The sequence below is a fragment of the Leptodactylus fuscus genome, chromosome 6 (genome assembly GCF_031893055.1).
Source record: "Leptodactylus fuscus isolate aLepFus1 chromosome 6, aLepFus1.hap2, whole genome shotgun sequence".
NCBI lineage: Eukaryota > Metazoa > Chordata > Amphibia > Anura > Leptodactylidae > Leptodactylus > Leptodactylus fuscus.
The window spans coordinates 112,014,426-112,028,710 of NC_134270.1; the positions used below are offsets into that span (position 1 = coordinate 112,014,426).

The window sequence follows — 14,285 nt, forward strand, 5'->3', positions numbered from 1 at the left end:
TCGGCCCACTCATTGGGCCTAATCCGGAGCGGAGTGTGTGACTGCATCGGCATTCAGTCGCGGCTACCTGTTTTTTGGTCCAGAACCTGAGGCGGCCCCTCCCCCCCGAGACTAGCTCATCTGATCAAGTTCTAAAGAAGAGCATAAGTAGAGCAAATTTGACACCTTAGACGTTTCTTAGGAGTCCATACATCAATATACTTATTACCAATGGTATGGCTGAATGGTGTACATCAGCCATTTAAAGGACTCACAGAGTAAAGTCATCCGGTCACCTAAACACCCTACAATTTCCAGGTGTGCACTGAGGCTTCCTTGTTCTATTCTAGAGATGCCATGTATTCCGCAAAGAGATCTGCCTGTTAAAGGGGCAATAATTAGGCTTGCAAGGAACAGGGAAGGGGGATTTGAGCTCAAAACAGCCTTCTCTACATCACGGTGTTAATATTTATACATAGCTCAGGTATGTAAAAGTCAGCTTCTTCCCAGCACAAACATGCTCGTGCAAGCAGAACTGCTCAGATGGGTATTTCCTCTAGTGATATGACTGGCGCACAGCAGTAAGGCTTTCCATGCAGGCTTTGTTAAGAAGAATGCCTGTGTACAATGTACCAGCCAGATGTCTGCAGTCACCGCCCTGTCCCCTCCTCCATTTACTCAGAATCTGCTCTCCCTTTAAGGATTAAAAAAAAAAAAAAAAAAAGCTAGTGAGTCAGCAATGGGGGAAGTGTCTCCCTGTGTGTTTTACTCAGTGCCTTCCTGTCTATCACATGAGAGATCTTCTGTTCTGCACCATGTACAGACTTACCCTGCTTTTCGCTCTCATCTCCTGGGTTCATGGGGGGCTTTACTATCAGGAGGGTCACCACTGCTACAAACCGGTAGTCAGGGGCAACTTTGGATTGAGGTAGGTACCACTGCCAGGTCAGAAACAGCTGCACAAAGCTATTATTTGTCCCGCATATGGTGGAATATAAGGAATTCGCTCTAAAAGTTATAGCTATTGTACAACCATAGCCTAGCCTGCCAGGTTAGTCTGTTCTTGTAGAACTAAAAGTCCCAGCAGAGCCATTTCATTATGTTATAACTTGGGAAGGAAGAAACTAATTACTGACCTCCATTGACATGTATGCTGTGAGTGAAAATCCCAGCAGTGCCCATAGACTTTATAAAGTTAGCCATGTAGTGTTCTAGGAATTTGGAGAATGATCCCTGACCCTATTATCACTATTATATGTCATTGCTCCAGTGCAGACACTTGCCTACTGTACAAGCTGTTATATAAGCTGATGATTTTAGGATGTGTGACCCTTTAATTCTTGGTCATGTTGTGTATGGTAACTGTGGTGCCTTTACTATACCAATATGAATACACTTTTTCGGTAAATGAATGTTGTGACTATTCTGTGCTATACAAGTGACACAGCAGCTGCAACTAAACTTTGACCACTTCCCTTGGAAAGAATAACTATGTGGTATTTACCGAAATTTAAGTTCACCTATTAAATGTGGAGACATACCTACAGCTATAAGATACTCATTAGATAGTGCACAGCTAAGGTAAGATTATACTAGATGGTACCATTAAGGGTTTCTGAATAAATCAGGGCTACATGTCATGTGATAACTATAAGTGCTACAGACGGAGTCAGCGTCAAGTGCCAGTGTTTTCCTCCAGTCACTTTGGAGGTATTTGATCAGTAGGGTCAGAACGTGTGGAAGCACCAATCCCTAGGAAGAAACATGTACTTAACTAGACAACACAGCACAAAGACAACAAAATGATTGAAATGACATTTACACATTGTGTTCTTATACTACTTATACTCTTCCCTGACCTGTCATAAACATAGCTCATTGAAATAAATATATATCTCTTCATTACATAGATCGGAGGCTACACATAAGGCACCTTGGTAATCCTTATGGAAGACAATCAGAGAGACCATCATTAATTGCTATATCCAATGTATCATAGAAGCAACATCTCTGGGGATTACAAGGAGAGGGAGTTCCAGATTCCTACTAGGTGGTGTGCACCAGGCATGGAAGCCCTTTCTTCCTATATTAATACATTAAGGGCTGAAGCATCTTGAGGCTCACACCACCCTACTTTCCAACAAGGGAAGGGGTTAAGGCAGGGGTAGGGAACGTACGGCTCTCCAGCTGTTGCAAAACTACAACTCCCAGCATGCATACTTGCTCTGCTGTTCTTGGAACTCCCATGGAAGTGAATAAAGCATGTTGGGAGTTGTAGTTTCACAGCAGCTGGAGAGCCGAAGGTTCCCTATCCCTGGGTTAAGGTGAACAGTCACTGGGAAAAGCCAGCTTGTGGGTTGTCAGTGAATATTAAAAAATCAGTAGGATCTATATCTCTTTGTATATGGGAAGTGCTGAAGTCATAGGCATATAAATGAAGTACAATTGTTTATAGTAGTTCCCGTCACAAATCACAAGACTAGATTGTGAAATAAATCAGGGCGTTTCCTTGAACAATCATGAAGTCTTAAGTCAATAGCACCTGTAAGAGGTTCTTAGAATTACTTGAAGCTCCATCAACCCACATGCCAAAAATTCCTTAAATAAACGTCTGTTGAAACCTTTTGCTATGGATGGAAATGATTTATAAGTTTCCTTTAATGTAATCATAAGCGCTTATGTTTTATTCTGGGAACATCATATTCAGATGTCAGCACAGTACAGTTATAGAGACAAGCGACACCACATAGGTACTGCTTATCTCTTCCCGATCTGTTACAGATGGCCTTTGTAAGAAGTTAATTATATTGTACCAAATACTCACTAACTGATAGTGTTGGCCAAAAGTATTGGCACCCCTGCAATTCTGTCAGATAATACTCGTTTTCTTCCAGAAAATGATTGCAAGAACAAACTCTTTGGTATTAATATCTTCATTTATTTTGCTTGCAATGAAAAAACACAAGAGAGAATGAAAAAAAAGTCAAATCGATCTTTTTAAACAAAACTCTAAAAATGGGCTGGACAAAAGTATTGGCACCCTCAGCCTAATACTTGGTAGCACAACCTTTAGACAAAATAACTACGAACAACCGCTTCCGTTAATCATCAATGAGTTTCTTTACAATGCTCTGCTGGAATTTTAGACCATTCTTCTTTGGCAAACTGCTCCAGGTCCCTGAGATGTGAAGGGGGCCTTCTCCAAACTGCCATTTTGAGATCTCTCCACAGCTGCTCTATGTGATTCAGGTCTGGACTCATTGCTGGTCACTTTAGAAGTCTCCAGTGCTTTCTCTCAAACCATTTTCTAGTGCTTTTTGAAGTGTGTTTTGGGTCATTGTCCTGCTGGAAGACCCATGACCTCTGAGGGAGACCCAGCTTTCTCACACTGGGCCCTACATTATGCTGCAGACTTCATAATGCCATGCACACGGTCAAGCAGTCCAGTGCCAGAGGCAGCAAAGCAACCCCAAAACATCAGGGAACCTCCACCATGTTTGACTGTAGGGACCGTGTTCTTTTCTTTGAAGGCCTCTTTTTTTCCTGTAAACTCTATGTTGATGCTTTTTCCCAAAAAGCTCTACTTTTGTCTCATCTGACCAGAGAACATTCTTCCAAAACATTTTTGGCTTTCTCAGGTAGTTTTTGGCAAACTCCAGCCTGGCTTTTTTATGTCTCTGGGTAAGAAGTGGGGTCTTCCTGGGTATCCTACCATACAGTCCCTTTTCATTCAGACGCCGACGGATAGTACGGGTTGGCACTGTTGTACCCTCGAACTGCAGGGCAGCTTGAACTTGTTTGGATGTTAGTCGAGGTTCTTTATCCACCATCCGCACAATCTTGCGTTGAAATCTCTTGTCAATTTTCTTTTCCATCCACATCTAGGGAGGTTAACCACAGTGCCATGCGCTTTAAACTTCTTGATTACACTGCGCACGGTAGCCACAGGAACATTCAGGTCTTTGGAGATGGACTTGTAGCCTTGAGATTGCTCATGCTTCCTCACAATTTTGCTTCTCAAGTCCTCAGACAGTTTTTTGGTCTTCTTTCTTTTCTCCATGCACAATGTGGTACACACAAGGACACAGGTTGAGTTAACTTTAATCCATTTCAACTGGCTGCAAGTGTGATTTAGTTATTGCCACCACCTGTTAGGTGCCTCAGGTAAGTAACAGGTGCTGTTAATTACACAAATTAGAGAAGCATCACATGATTTTTCAAACAGTGCCAATACTTTTGTCCACCCCCTTTTATGTTTGCTGTGGAATTATATCCAATTTGGCTTTTTGACAATTCTTTTTGTGTTTTTCCATTGAAGACAAATTAAATGAAGGTAATACCAAAGAATTTGTGATTGCAATAATTTTCTGGAAGAAAATGAGTATTATCTGCACTGAGAAGGCTCATTAGCATATGAATAAAAATGGATTTATTTAAAATTTACTGAGGCGATTTACATACAAAAGGTAGGTGTGGAATAGCCTTTCTAAAGGCTATGCAAGGATGTGATTAGTTAAAAATTACTTTTTCCAATGATAGAGCCCCTTTAAGGGTTAAGAGAAGAGGTTCTTCAGCAGATGCAGGGTGTATTATACATATAAACAACTCAGCCGCAGAACCTTATAATACACATTACAGCTGCTACACTCAACAAAAGGAACCTTAAAAGTCCCCTCAGAATTGTGTGGCCTGTATAAATGGATTAGACAGTATTCCATAAAATAACATAGTGGATTATAGATAACTGATCATATCTAAGATTTGATCATATTCTTTTTCCACAGGACATACGCACGTCCACATGAATACATTCATGTGGAAAGTCTTCCAAAGGCCTGGGACTGGCGTAACATAAACGGGACCAACTATGCCAGCTCTACACGAAACCAGCACATACCACAGTACTGTGGATCATGCTGGGCACATGGGAGTACGAGTGCTATGGCAGGTAGGTCTGAGATAATTAATAGGGCTATCCAATTACTTGTCAATAAAGCTTGACTGATTTCAAATAAATGTAGAAATGTCCCCTCCAGTCCACGAATTTCAAATGGACCACTGAAGATAGTACAGTGCTTGACTATCTCTTAAAATGAATGGAGTGGGATGTGCGTATCCATCCACTGCTAAACACCAAGTTATCATGGTCATAATGTCCACAGCATTCAAGCCTTCACTGATCTGCAACTTATGCCTGAGAACTGGGTGTAGAGCTACCTGTTCTGAATGGAGCAGTGGATGGACACGCATGCCCCTCTCTTTCCATTTCAACGGGACCATCAGAGATTGAGATGCATTAAGGCACTCCATCTTCTATTACTTTGGTTTCTGTATGTATTGTGCTGCAGACAGCCATCAGAATTGTCGACCACGGTTTTTACTCACACAGAACAGCAGCCAATATCATCGAGCTGCTTAGCACTTTAGAGAGGACCTTTCACCACCTTCTCCAACTTCAGCATCTGTTAATAAATGCCCCTCCACAGATTACAGCACAGTTGGAATTTATTCTTCAGCTTCCACTATCCACAAGTAATCAATGCTGCTCGATTTGTTGCCCAATAGGCTATTTAGATTCCTTACGGTCAGGTGTCTGGCAGGAACATGAGAAGAGGTGTGATTCAGAACACTAGCGGCAGGCACAGTCAGAGCTCAGTCACACGCCTTGTCGGCTCCTGCCTGACACCGTCCACTTTGCATTACAGAGTTTAAATAGTTTTGGTGCCTGATATGCTAAAAGCACTGATTGCTCGGGAATGGTCTGGGTTATACAAACAATTTCAACTGTGCCAGGGTGAGTACAGTACAGTCCAGTCCAGTCTAATAAATGATGCAAAGTGCTGGACTTGGTGGAGGTGGTCAAAGGTCCTTTTTAAAAATTAGAGACGGAAATGGCCATACATATTTTTGCTCTTATGTCAAACTCTTGTATAGATGCAGATGGAATAGTGCTTAAAGGGGTTGTCCACTTTCAGACCAAATTTTCTAATACACTTTCTGTATCAATTCCTCATGGTTTTCTAGATCTCATCACATGACCATGGACCGTAAATCACATGACCATGGTCAGACTTTTATCCACTAGAAGTAACAGAATGAATGACAGCAAGCCGAGATCTAGAAAACCGTTTGGAATTGATACAGAAAGTATATTGGAAAAGTGTCTAACTTTTTATTATACAAACCATAACATGTCCCTCAATATTGGTCTGAAAGTGGCCAATCCCTTTAAGATTAAGGCAACACGTTGCAAAAAAGCAGCGTTTTTTGTTGTTGCAGATTTTGCTGCAGTTTTTTAAGCCAAAGTCTGCATAGGCTTGAAAAGGAATGAAAACTACAAAAAGAAGCACCTAGATAATTCCCTTCTGTTAAATCCATTACAGAATTTGGCTAAAGGAGTTATTTGGGGAATAATTACACGTACATTTCATACAGTGGATAATCTTTATTACTAATGTACACCCCAGTCCTCCAATGCTCCATTCATTACTTTTGCTGGAAAGGCTGAAACCCTTGTTCCTCAGTCTCTCCTGCAGGTGCTTCAGCTCTGTGATGTCACCAGCTTGCCAGCAACTCAGGCCACAGCGCCATTCAGTAGAGTCAGCATAGCTGCAGGGGAGATGGGAATAAGAGCTCCAGCCTTCCCAGGAGCCCTCTACAAATATGGGGGGCTTTGGGGGACCTAGGCATACACTAGTAATAAAGCTTACTAATGCATTCTTTGCACTTGCTAAGCTTTATTACTCGCTGGATAGCCCCTTTATGTGCTAATCCATCTGTATCCATACTGCTCAGAAGTGGTGCTCCATTCATGCTTCACACTGCAGCTTTGCTCGCTTAGATATGAAATAAGCCCAAACTCACCAGGAAGTCCGTGCATGAATAACGTATTTCTATGACATCAAGAGCAGAACAGTCACTGAACCACCTGTAAGAATAAGATTACTTAGTCACACTATCTGGGAAACACAAGCACGCCCATTATTTGTCCAGATCAGTCTCCAACACCTTTTGCTGCATTGTAAAATTGAAGAGGTTATCTGTTAACTTTCAGATCGGATTAATATTAAGAGGAAAGGAGCGTGGCCATCAGCATACCTGTCTGTACAGAATGTGATAGACTGTGGAAATTCAGGATCCTGTGAAGGTGGTGACCATGGAGGAGTCTGGCAGTATGCCAATGAACATGGAATTCCAGATGAAACCTGCAACAACTACCAGGCAAAGGACCAGAGTAAGAGCATTTTATCAGATAGAGAGTTTAGCCCCCAATATGACTTCCAAATTACTTTTATGCTGTTATAGGGGCTGTAACTCTAGGTTGACACTTACGCCATACTCTGGACTGTTAAACAGCAGTTACACATGGACAAAGGAAAAGTCCATTGACAATAACGGGGTCCGCCATTGTAAAAACAAAAAATGGCGGAGATTTCAATGGTTTCTGTGATGTAGTCTCCAGTGCAGATGTTAAACTGTTACATGCACACAAAACACGCATACCACGTCTGTCTGGTATTTTTTTTTTTTTGATGGAGAAAGTCCTGCAAGTTCGACTATTTTCTCTGCCAAAAAGAGTGGATACCAGACGTAAATGCTCCAAACGCAGACCTGCAGATGGTTTATACAACCCATTGAAGTAAATGGCTTTTAAAACAAACCTTTCAAAATCAGTTTTTGAGAATTTTGAGATGGTTTTTGCACAAAGAGCCAAACATGGAGTTATGAACTATGGCATTTGAGGGATTTTAGAGGGAAGGAGCTCTTTCCTGGAGGCATCAGAACTCCTGCAAGCACAATCTAATGAAAGCCCTCAGGGCTGCCTAAATACATTCCTATTAGGCCATGTCAAAGGCAAATGATAGGTGGTGCAAATTATAAAAGCAATTGTAAGATTGAAAAAAGGATTAAAAGTAAAGTTATGTTTTATTCAAATTTTTGTGTAAGGAATAAAACTTTAACAAAATAAAAAAAACACAACACATATTGGGAACTGCCGTGTCTGAGCTGTTAGTTTACCTGCTTGCTGAATGAGGATTGGGGGAAATAATAGATAATAAATACTAGAATTGCCATTTTTGTTCAGTGTGTAAGCCACCAAAGGCTGAACTTGCAATAGACTAGTAATCTTAGGCTCTGACTCACTATTTGGACTGAGTATGCATCACCTCCTCACCTAGCTGTCAGAAGAAAACGGTAGTTATCAGAAGGAACCCTTAGGGCTCGTTCACACGGGGCAAGAAGGGACGGATTTTGGCGCTGAATCCACCCCCTCACAATAGAGATCTATGTAGACCGCTAGCTTACTTTTTCCATATGTAGCAACAAGCTGCCCTTTCTTCAGGCGGATTCCGCGGCTGATTCAGCCCCGGCATTCGCCTTGCGGCAGCACCCTCCAGACTAGGCCCAAAAAAAGAGAAATGTCCATTCTAACCTCTCAGGAAATCAATTCAAGTCAATGAGAGGCAGAAAAATTGCCAGCGTTTTTTGGCAAAAAAAAACCACCTCAAAAAACTCCAGGCGGATTTTCTGCCTCCCATTGACTTGCATTGATTTTTTTTCAGGCGGAAACACCTGAAAAACGCATCAAGAAACACCTCATGAATTTTCCTGAAGCGGATTTCCTGACCAAAAAACTCTGTGTGAACTCAGGCTGAGTTCAGACAGGGTTTTTTGGTTAGGATTTTGAGGCGGAATCTGCCTCAAAATCCTGACCGAAAAACGTGTCACATTGAAATCATTGGGAACCGGTCATTTCTTTTTCCGCGAGTGGTTTGCTCAGACTCCCGGATTCTTCAGGCAAATGCCGTGTCCAGACGTCCACTTGAAAACACTCCCTCCCCAGTAGGCCCATTCATTTGGGCCTAATCCGGAGCGGCCTAATCCATTTTTCAAACCAGAATATGAGACGGCCTCCGCGTCAAATTTTGGTCCAAAATACACCGTGTGAACCCAGCCTTATAGTTATTACTCCTATAACTCCTAACACTCTGCACTATAACATTTATAGGTTGTAATAATTTGTCTTTCTTGGGAATACTCAGGAAAGCTCGGCTTGATGAACTCTGCATCTGAAATATATGTTGTATTAAATGTCTGATGTATACAAAACAATGAGTAAAAGTTATGTGGGTGTGAAGTCATTTATAACAAGTTATTACTTACTGTTTAGAGTGCAACAAATTCAACCAGTGCGGCACCTGCCTCACATTCGGCAAATGCTTCGAACTCTCCAATTACACTTTGTGGAAAGTTGGAGACTACGGCCAGGTCAGTGGGAGAGAAAAGATGATGGCTGAGATCTACAAGAATGGACCCATCAGGTAAGAAAAAAAAAAAAAAAGGCACCTTTCAATAATCTAATGGATGTAACAGACCAGGAGCTAACTGGAGTAGTATCAATCTGCTGAGATAAATCCTTCTCTTATACTAGAGGCACCCTAAGCTGGGTACCCTTTTGACACCTGAGGCACATTGTGGTAAATTTTGGGATGCAGACCATTTAAAGGCAATGATCAAAATCCTCATCAGAGCTCAGCAACTAAGAGCACTCTGAGGAGCGGACAGTGGAGAGTATGGAGGTGGCTGAGAACATGGGCTGCTGTTGTCCAGTGCTCTTAGACAGTAAAGTTCATTGATACCTACGCAACGAGCTGTAAACGGTGAGGAGGCATATCCAGCTATATCTGACAGTCTGAGAAAGATAGATATAGCAAAGAATTGTGCAAAGCACTTCAATAAGCTTATGATACAATTGTAAAAATGATTCTGGAAATTGGAATACGTCATAAAAAAAACCAAAAAAACTTATAATGTAGTTTTATAATTTTTGGACATTATAAAAGCAAAAAAAAAAATAAAAAAAATCCGTTTTAGGTTGATAAAAAAAACCCTCCTTAGAAAGCCGATATAACCATGTTATGCTTAGTGTTTGAAGGTTGGGGGTTGAAATGAAGCAGGGATTTAAACAACAAAGAATTCCTGCATCATGTTGCCCCCTCTCCAGTAAATGAACTGTAAGTACTGTTACTTGTGGAGATTAGTTATATTTAACCCTTACTGTTGTGTTCTTCAGCTGTGGAATAATGGCTACCGATAAGCTTGATGCCTACACTGGAGGGGTGTATGCAGAATACCAGCCACAAGCGATGGTGAATCACATTATCTCAGTAGCTGGATGGGGCTTGGATGAAAATGGAGTGGAGTATTGGATAGTTCGCAACTCCTGGGGAGATCCTTGGGTAAGAACTTCTAGCATAACACATGAAGTATAATATGCTGCCTAGATAGTAGCTATAACTGTGACTAGTTAATTTATTGTAAAATTGTCATGGATTTCAGCATCACAACCCACGGCAAATTACAGTACAATACATGTGGCTGGGTTTTCAAAAATCTCAAATTCACATATTAAAAAAAAAACAAAAAAAAAACAAAAAAAAAAAAACACACACATTAGAACTAGGAACAACTTTGAATTTTCAGTAAAGATTTTGCTTTTTGCAATGCAAAGGTGGAAATGTGCAGCAAAACCTGCATTTAATATATTCAGATTTTGCTATGGATTTTTGGGAAAAAAAAAATCTGTTATCCAACTCACTCTCACGATATTTGTGTTGCTCAACTTTAACCTGGGGACACAAAAGGCGGCAGACATTGCGAAATGTTCAAGTGTGACATTCAGCAGCATTTTTTTTCGAAAGCAGCTGCTGCTAAAAACACCAGAAAATACTGTGGTTTTTATAAGGCATATATCTTCTATGACCCAAGCCTTAAGAGGATTGGGTCACAGAAGGTATACGAGTATACAGGTAACATACGGCTTGAAGCCCAGGTCTTTTCAGTCTCACAGCTCATAATGTCCCCAATGCAGAGATCCAACTGGCAGATCCATGACAATACAACCATATGCTACTTAGACTCTATACCGTCAAAAAGGCAGTGGAGGATACAGGAGCAGAAAAAGGGGTGTTCTTGGGGGGGGGTGGGGGGGAATAGCGCCAGGGGGAGGCTACAAAGACTGGATGGCGGAACATAGGAGAGGTACATTAGAACAGATATTGCCGCCTGGGCAAACTAAAACACACTTCAAAGCACTTTTACATCATTTGAATATCAGGAAAATCCAACTTAGAGAGGACCTTTCATCGCTTGGGTCACATGCGGTTTTATATACCGCTAGAAAACAGACAGTGGGTTAAATTCAGCCCACTATCAGCTTTCATGTTGTGTGCCCCGGGTGAAGAGACATCGGTGCCAGTACTGTAGGCTCTTCACTGTCAGAAGGGCGTTTCTGACAGTCGGACAGGAACGCCCTTCCTCACAGTAGCGCCTATAGCGCTGTACTGTCGGCTTTCTAGCGGTATATAAAACCGCATGTGCCCCAACTGGTAAAAGGTCCTCTTAATGCAAATTGGGCATCAGAGCTGGATTAGACCAGCAAGTTTGAAATAGGAGAAGCCCCTCTACAAGCTACTGTTAATCTAACATTGTGTCCATTGCCTTCCAGGGTGAGAGAGGCTGGCTGCGAATAGTAACAAGCAAGTACAAGGAAGGTCAAGGAGCAGACTATAACTTGGCCATTGAAGAAGACTGTGTTTATGGAGACGTAATAGTCCCACAATAATGCCATGACGTGACTATGAACACAACAACAAGGCTGCTACACTCTACATTAACCACCTTGCCTACAATGACAACCTCTGTATACATCAGAAGCTGTATACAGAAAATCACAGTAGTTTCCAGAATCTGATTATAGTCGGATCTACACCACCTAAGATTTTATTGCTTTGAGAGTGACTGGAACACAATGCCAAGGCATCTTATGTTTGACTATGCTGACAATCAAGTTTATTGTATAGACTATGATTTAATGTGCATTTTTCTTTGTATCTTCTCACCTGCAAGCCTTGACCAACTTAAGAATATTCAATTCTATGTGCAATAAACTGAACATCTACTGTGCAAAAAAAAAAAAAAAATTAAATTAGCAAGGAAATGAAATAAGTTCTGAGATACAACCTCACTGAATTTCAGCTAAAACAACCTAGTATGGGTACAGATGTAAATGTATGGCAGAGGGCAGATAAAGAGTCTGAGAATACAGTCTATTGTCTTATATATACATAATCTTATTTTACTATTGTAATAGGTGGAAAAGTTACTACACACGTACAACTGTACAAGGGAATGAGAGAAATAAGAAGTGCTGCCCATAGATACAATGCAAAGGTTGATAATAGTCATGGGAATGCAGAGAACTCTACAAATGAGCACAGGCAAAAAAAAAACACCCAGTTTTGAGCAGCTTCTGTAGAAGAGAAAAACATTGCTAAAACTTTCCTGTTCAGGACATTTGCTGTGTGTGGCTTAACCCATAAAGTCCCACATCTCCACAACTTGTGTATATTTAGGGTGGGGAATCACCCGTAAATTTGTGTAAAGACAATATACGTCCTACGTGGTAATGTTGTACCTGCATAGCACAAGGAGCAGAGGTGTGTTACTCTAAACATAGCAAAAGCCAATAATCCACTTAACATGAATCCTATGGAAACCAGATCATTTGAATCATCCTCCAGGTCAGAACCTCTTAAATGTTATCCTCATGGAGTGATTTGCCAATTTGATTTGTCAAAGAGTATGTTCCTAAAAATAAAATCTCAATTTTCTTTAAGCTTATAGGCAATTCTTAATTTTAAACTTGCTTATTTATTGTGTACAGGAGTTTTCCCATATTCAAATTTCTAGACAATTAAAAGTTTAACATTTTTGCAAATCTAAATACCGTATATACTAGAGTATAAGCCGAGTTTTTAAGCACAGTTTTTGTGCTGAAAAAGTCTGCCTCGGCTTATATTCGGGTCACTACGGTAATACCGTAGTTACAGACACGGTCGCCATTAGAATCGGCACCTCCACTGTAACTCTTACAGTGGTAATGGCAGAGTTACAGTGGAGATGCCCTCCGCTGTGGGGAAGCGGCAGGCGTCGCCATGCCCCTGGAGAAAGGAGAGAGCGGACACGACCGCTCTCTCAAATGCGGCCCTCAAGCGCTGAGGGAGATCTCTGGCCTCCGGAGCTGATGGGAAATCCCCGGCTGCCAGCAGGAGCGCGTACTTGAAGGAAGACCTCGGTTATCGGATCTGAAGGGGAACTGCTGTCGGCAGAAGTGCTGAGGGGAAATCCAGGCAGCAGAGTCTACCGGGGATTCCCCTCAGCGCTTTTGTTGGTGGCCGGCCACAGTTTCCCTTCAGGTCCGGTGGCCAAGGTCTTCCTTCATGTACGTGCTCCTGCCGGCGGCCGGGGATTCCCATCAGCGCCTCTGTAAAGGCTCCCCAGCTGCAGTGCTTTTCTTTTGCAGGCTGCTCTATGCAGCCTGCAAAAGTAATGACTATTTTTGCAATGTATTGCAATGCATTAGCATTGTAGTGCATTGCATTAAAAACTTCGGTAAATTTTCACCAATCATATTAGTGGTGATCAATTGCTGATGGATACAACCATGAACACAGGGACTTTCTGCACTCTGAAACCCAGTCATGATTTCCTTGCTGTGGCCAGATTATCTTCTCATACATGTAGTGTCCCTACCCCATAACCTGTCAATAGTAAGGAAATCATTAACGGTCGTATCCCGCTGGCAACTGATCAAGGCAAAAGGCTGTCACCACTAAGATGGTTAGAGAAAACCTTTAAAACTCAGCAAACATTTTTGCAAATATATTTAACTTTGGTCTACAAATCTAAATATGGTTATGTTCATGAAAAAACCCTGTTAACCCCTAGAGTTGCTTTATCTGATACCTGGTGCTGCAGTCACACATCTGTGATTTACAACTGCACCTGTAGGAGTGATGAGTGCTGGAATCTTCATGCTGAAATTACTGTCCAGGAGTTACACTGTGATAAGGGAAACGTTTTAGGACTTTATCATCTCTTATCTACAAAATGTAACCCTTTATAGCGATCATTGTAATGTGAAATTGTCTTTGAATTCACACTGTGCCAACAGAACTCATTCCCCTGCCTACCCCTCCCTATCAATCATCAAGCATGATGCTTGGTCCTGAAAGGGTTAAAGTAACTACAATTCAGTGAGCTGGTACAGTGTGGATAAGTCAGATCTATATGATATAGGCATCCCAATTCTACTACTTCGGAACTATACACTACAGTACGTTGTTCATTGCTTGCAATGGGAGGAAAAGCCTGCATGGACTATAATCAGACTCTAGGAAGGGGTTAAGCTCAACTTCACAATTTGCAGTGAAGTGAACCATCATTGTAACATATACAGCGAA

General features: G+C 41.6%; 1 protein-coding gene across 1 annotated transcript; it reads left to right on the plus strand.

Annotated features, from left to right (window-relative positions):
• The first annotated feature begins 745 nt into the window (after positions 1 to 745).
• Positions 746 to 12,663, plus strand: CTSZ (cathepsin Z). The gene is made up of 6 exons (XM_075276988.1): positions 746 to 907; positions 4,764 to 4,927; positions 7,034 to 7,213; positions 9,152 to 9,302; positions 10,055 to 10,220; positions 11,489 to 12,663. The coding sequence occupies exons 1-6, from the start codon at positions 771 to 773 to the stop codon at positions 11,603 to 11,605; spliced, it is 915 nt and encodes a 304-aa protein (XP_075133089.1). The 5' UTR covers positions 746 to 770; the 3' UTR covers positions 11,606 to 12,663.
• Positions 12,664 to 14,285: the final 1,622 nt, after the last annotated feature.

Excerpts from the sequence above, each read along its gene's own strand:
- CTSZ (XM_075276988.1), top strand. The coding sequence starts at position 771 with ATGAGAGATCTTCTGTTCTGCACCATGTACAGACTTACCCTGCTTTTC. Across the intron at positions 908-4,763 it reads AGGGGCAACTTTGGATTGAG|GACATACGCACGTCCACATG; the intron begins GTAGGTACCACT and ends CTTTTTCCACAG. Across the intron at positions 7,214-9,151 it reads CTACCAGGCAAAGGACCAGA|AGTGCAACAAATTCAACCAG; the intron begins GTAAGAGCATTT and ends CTTACTGTTTAG.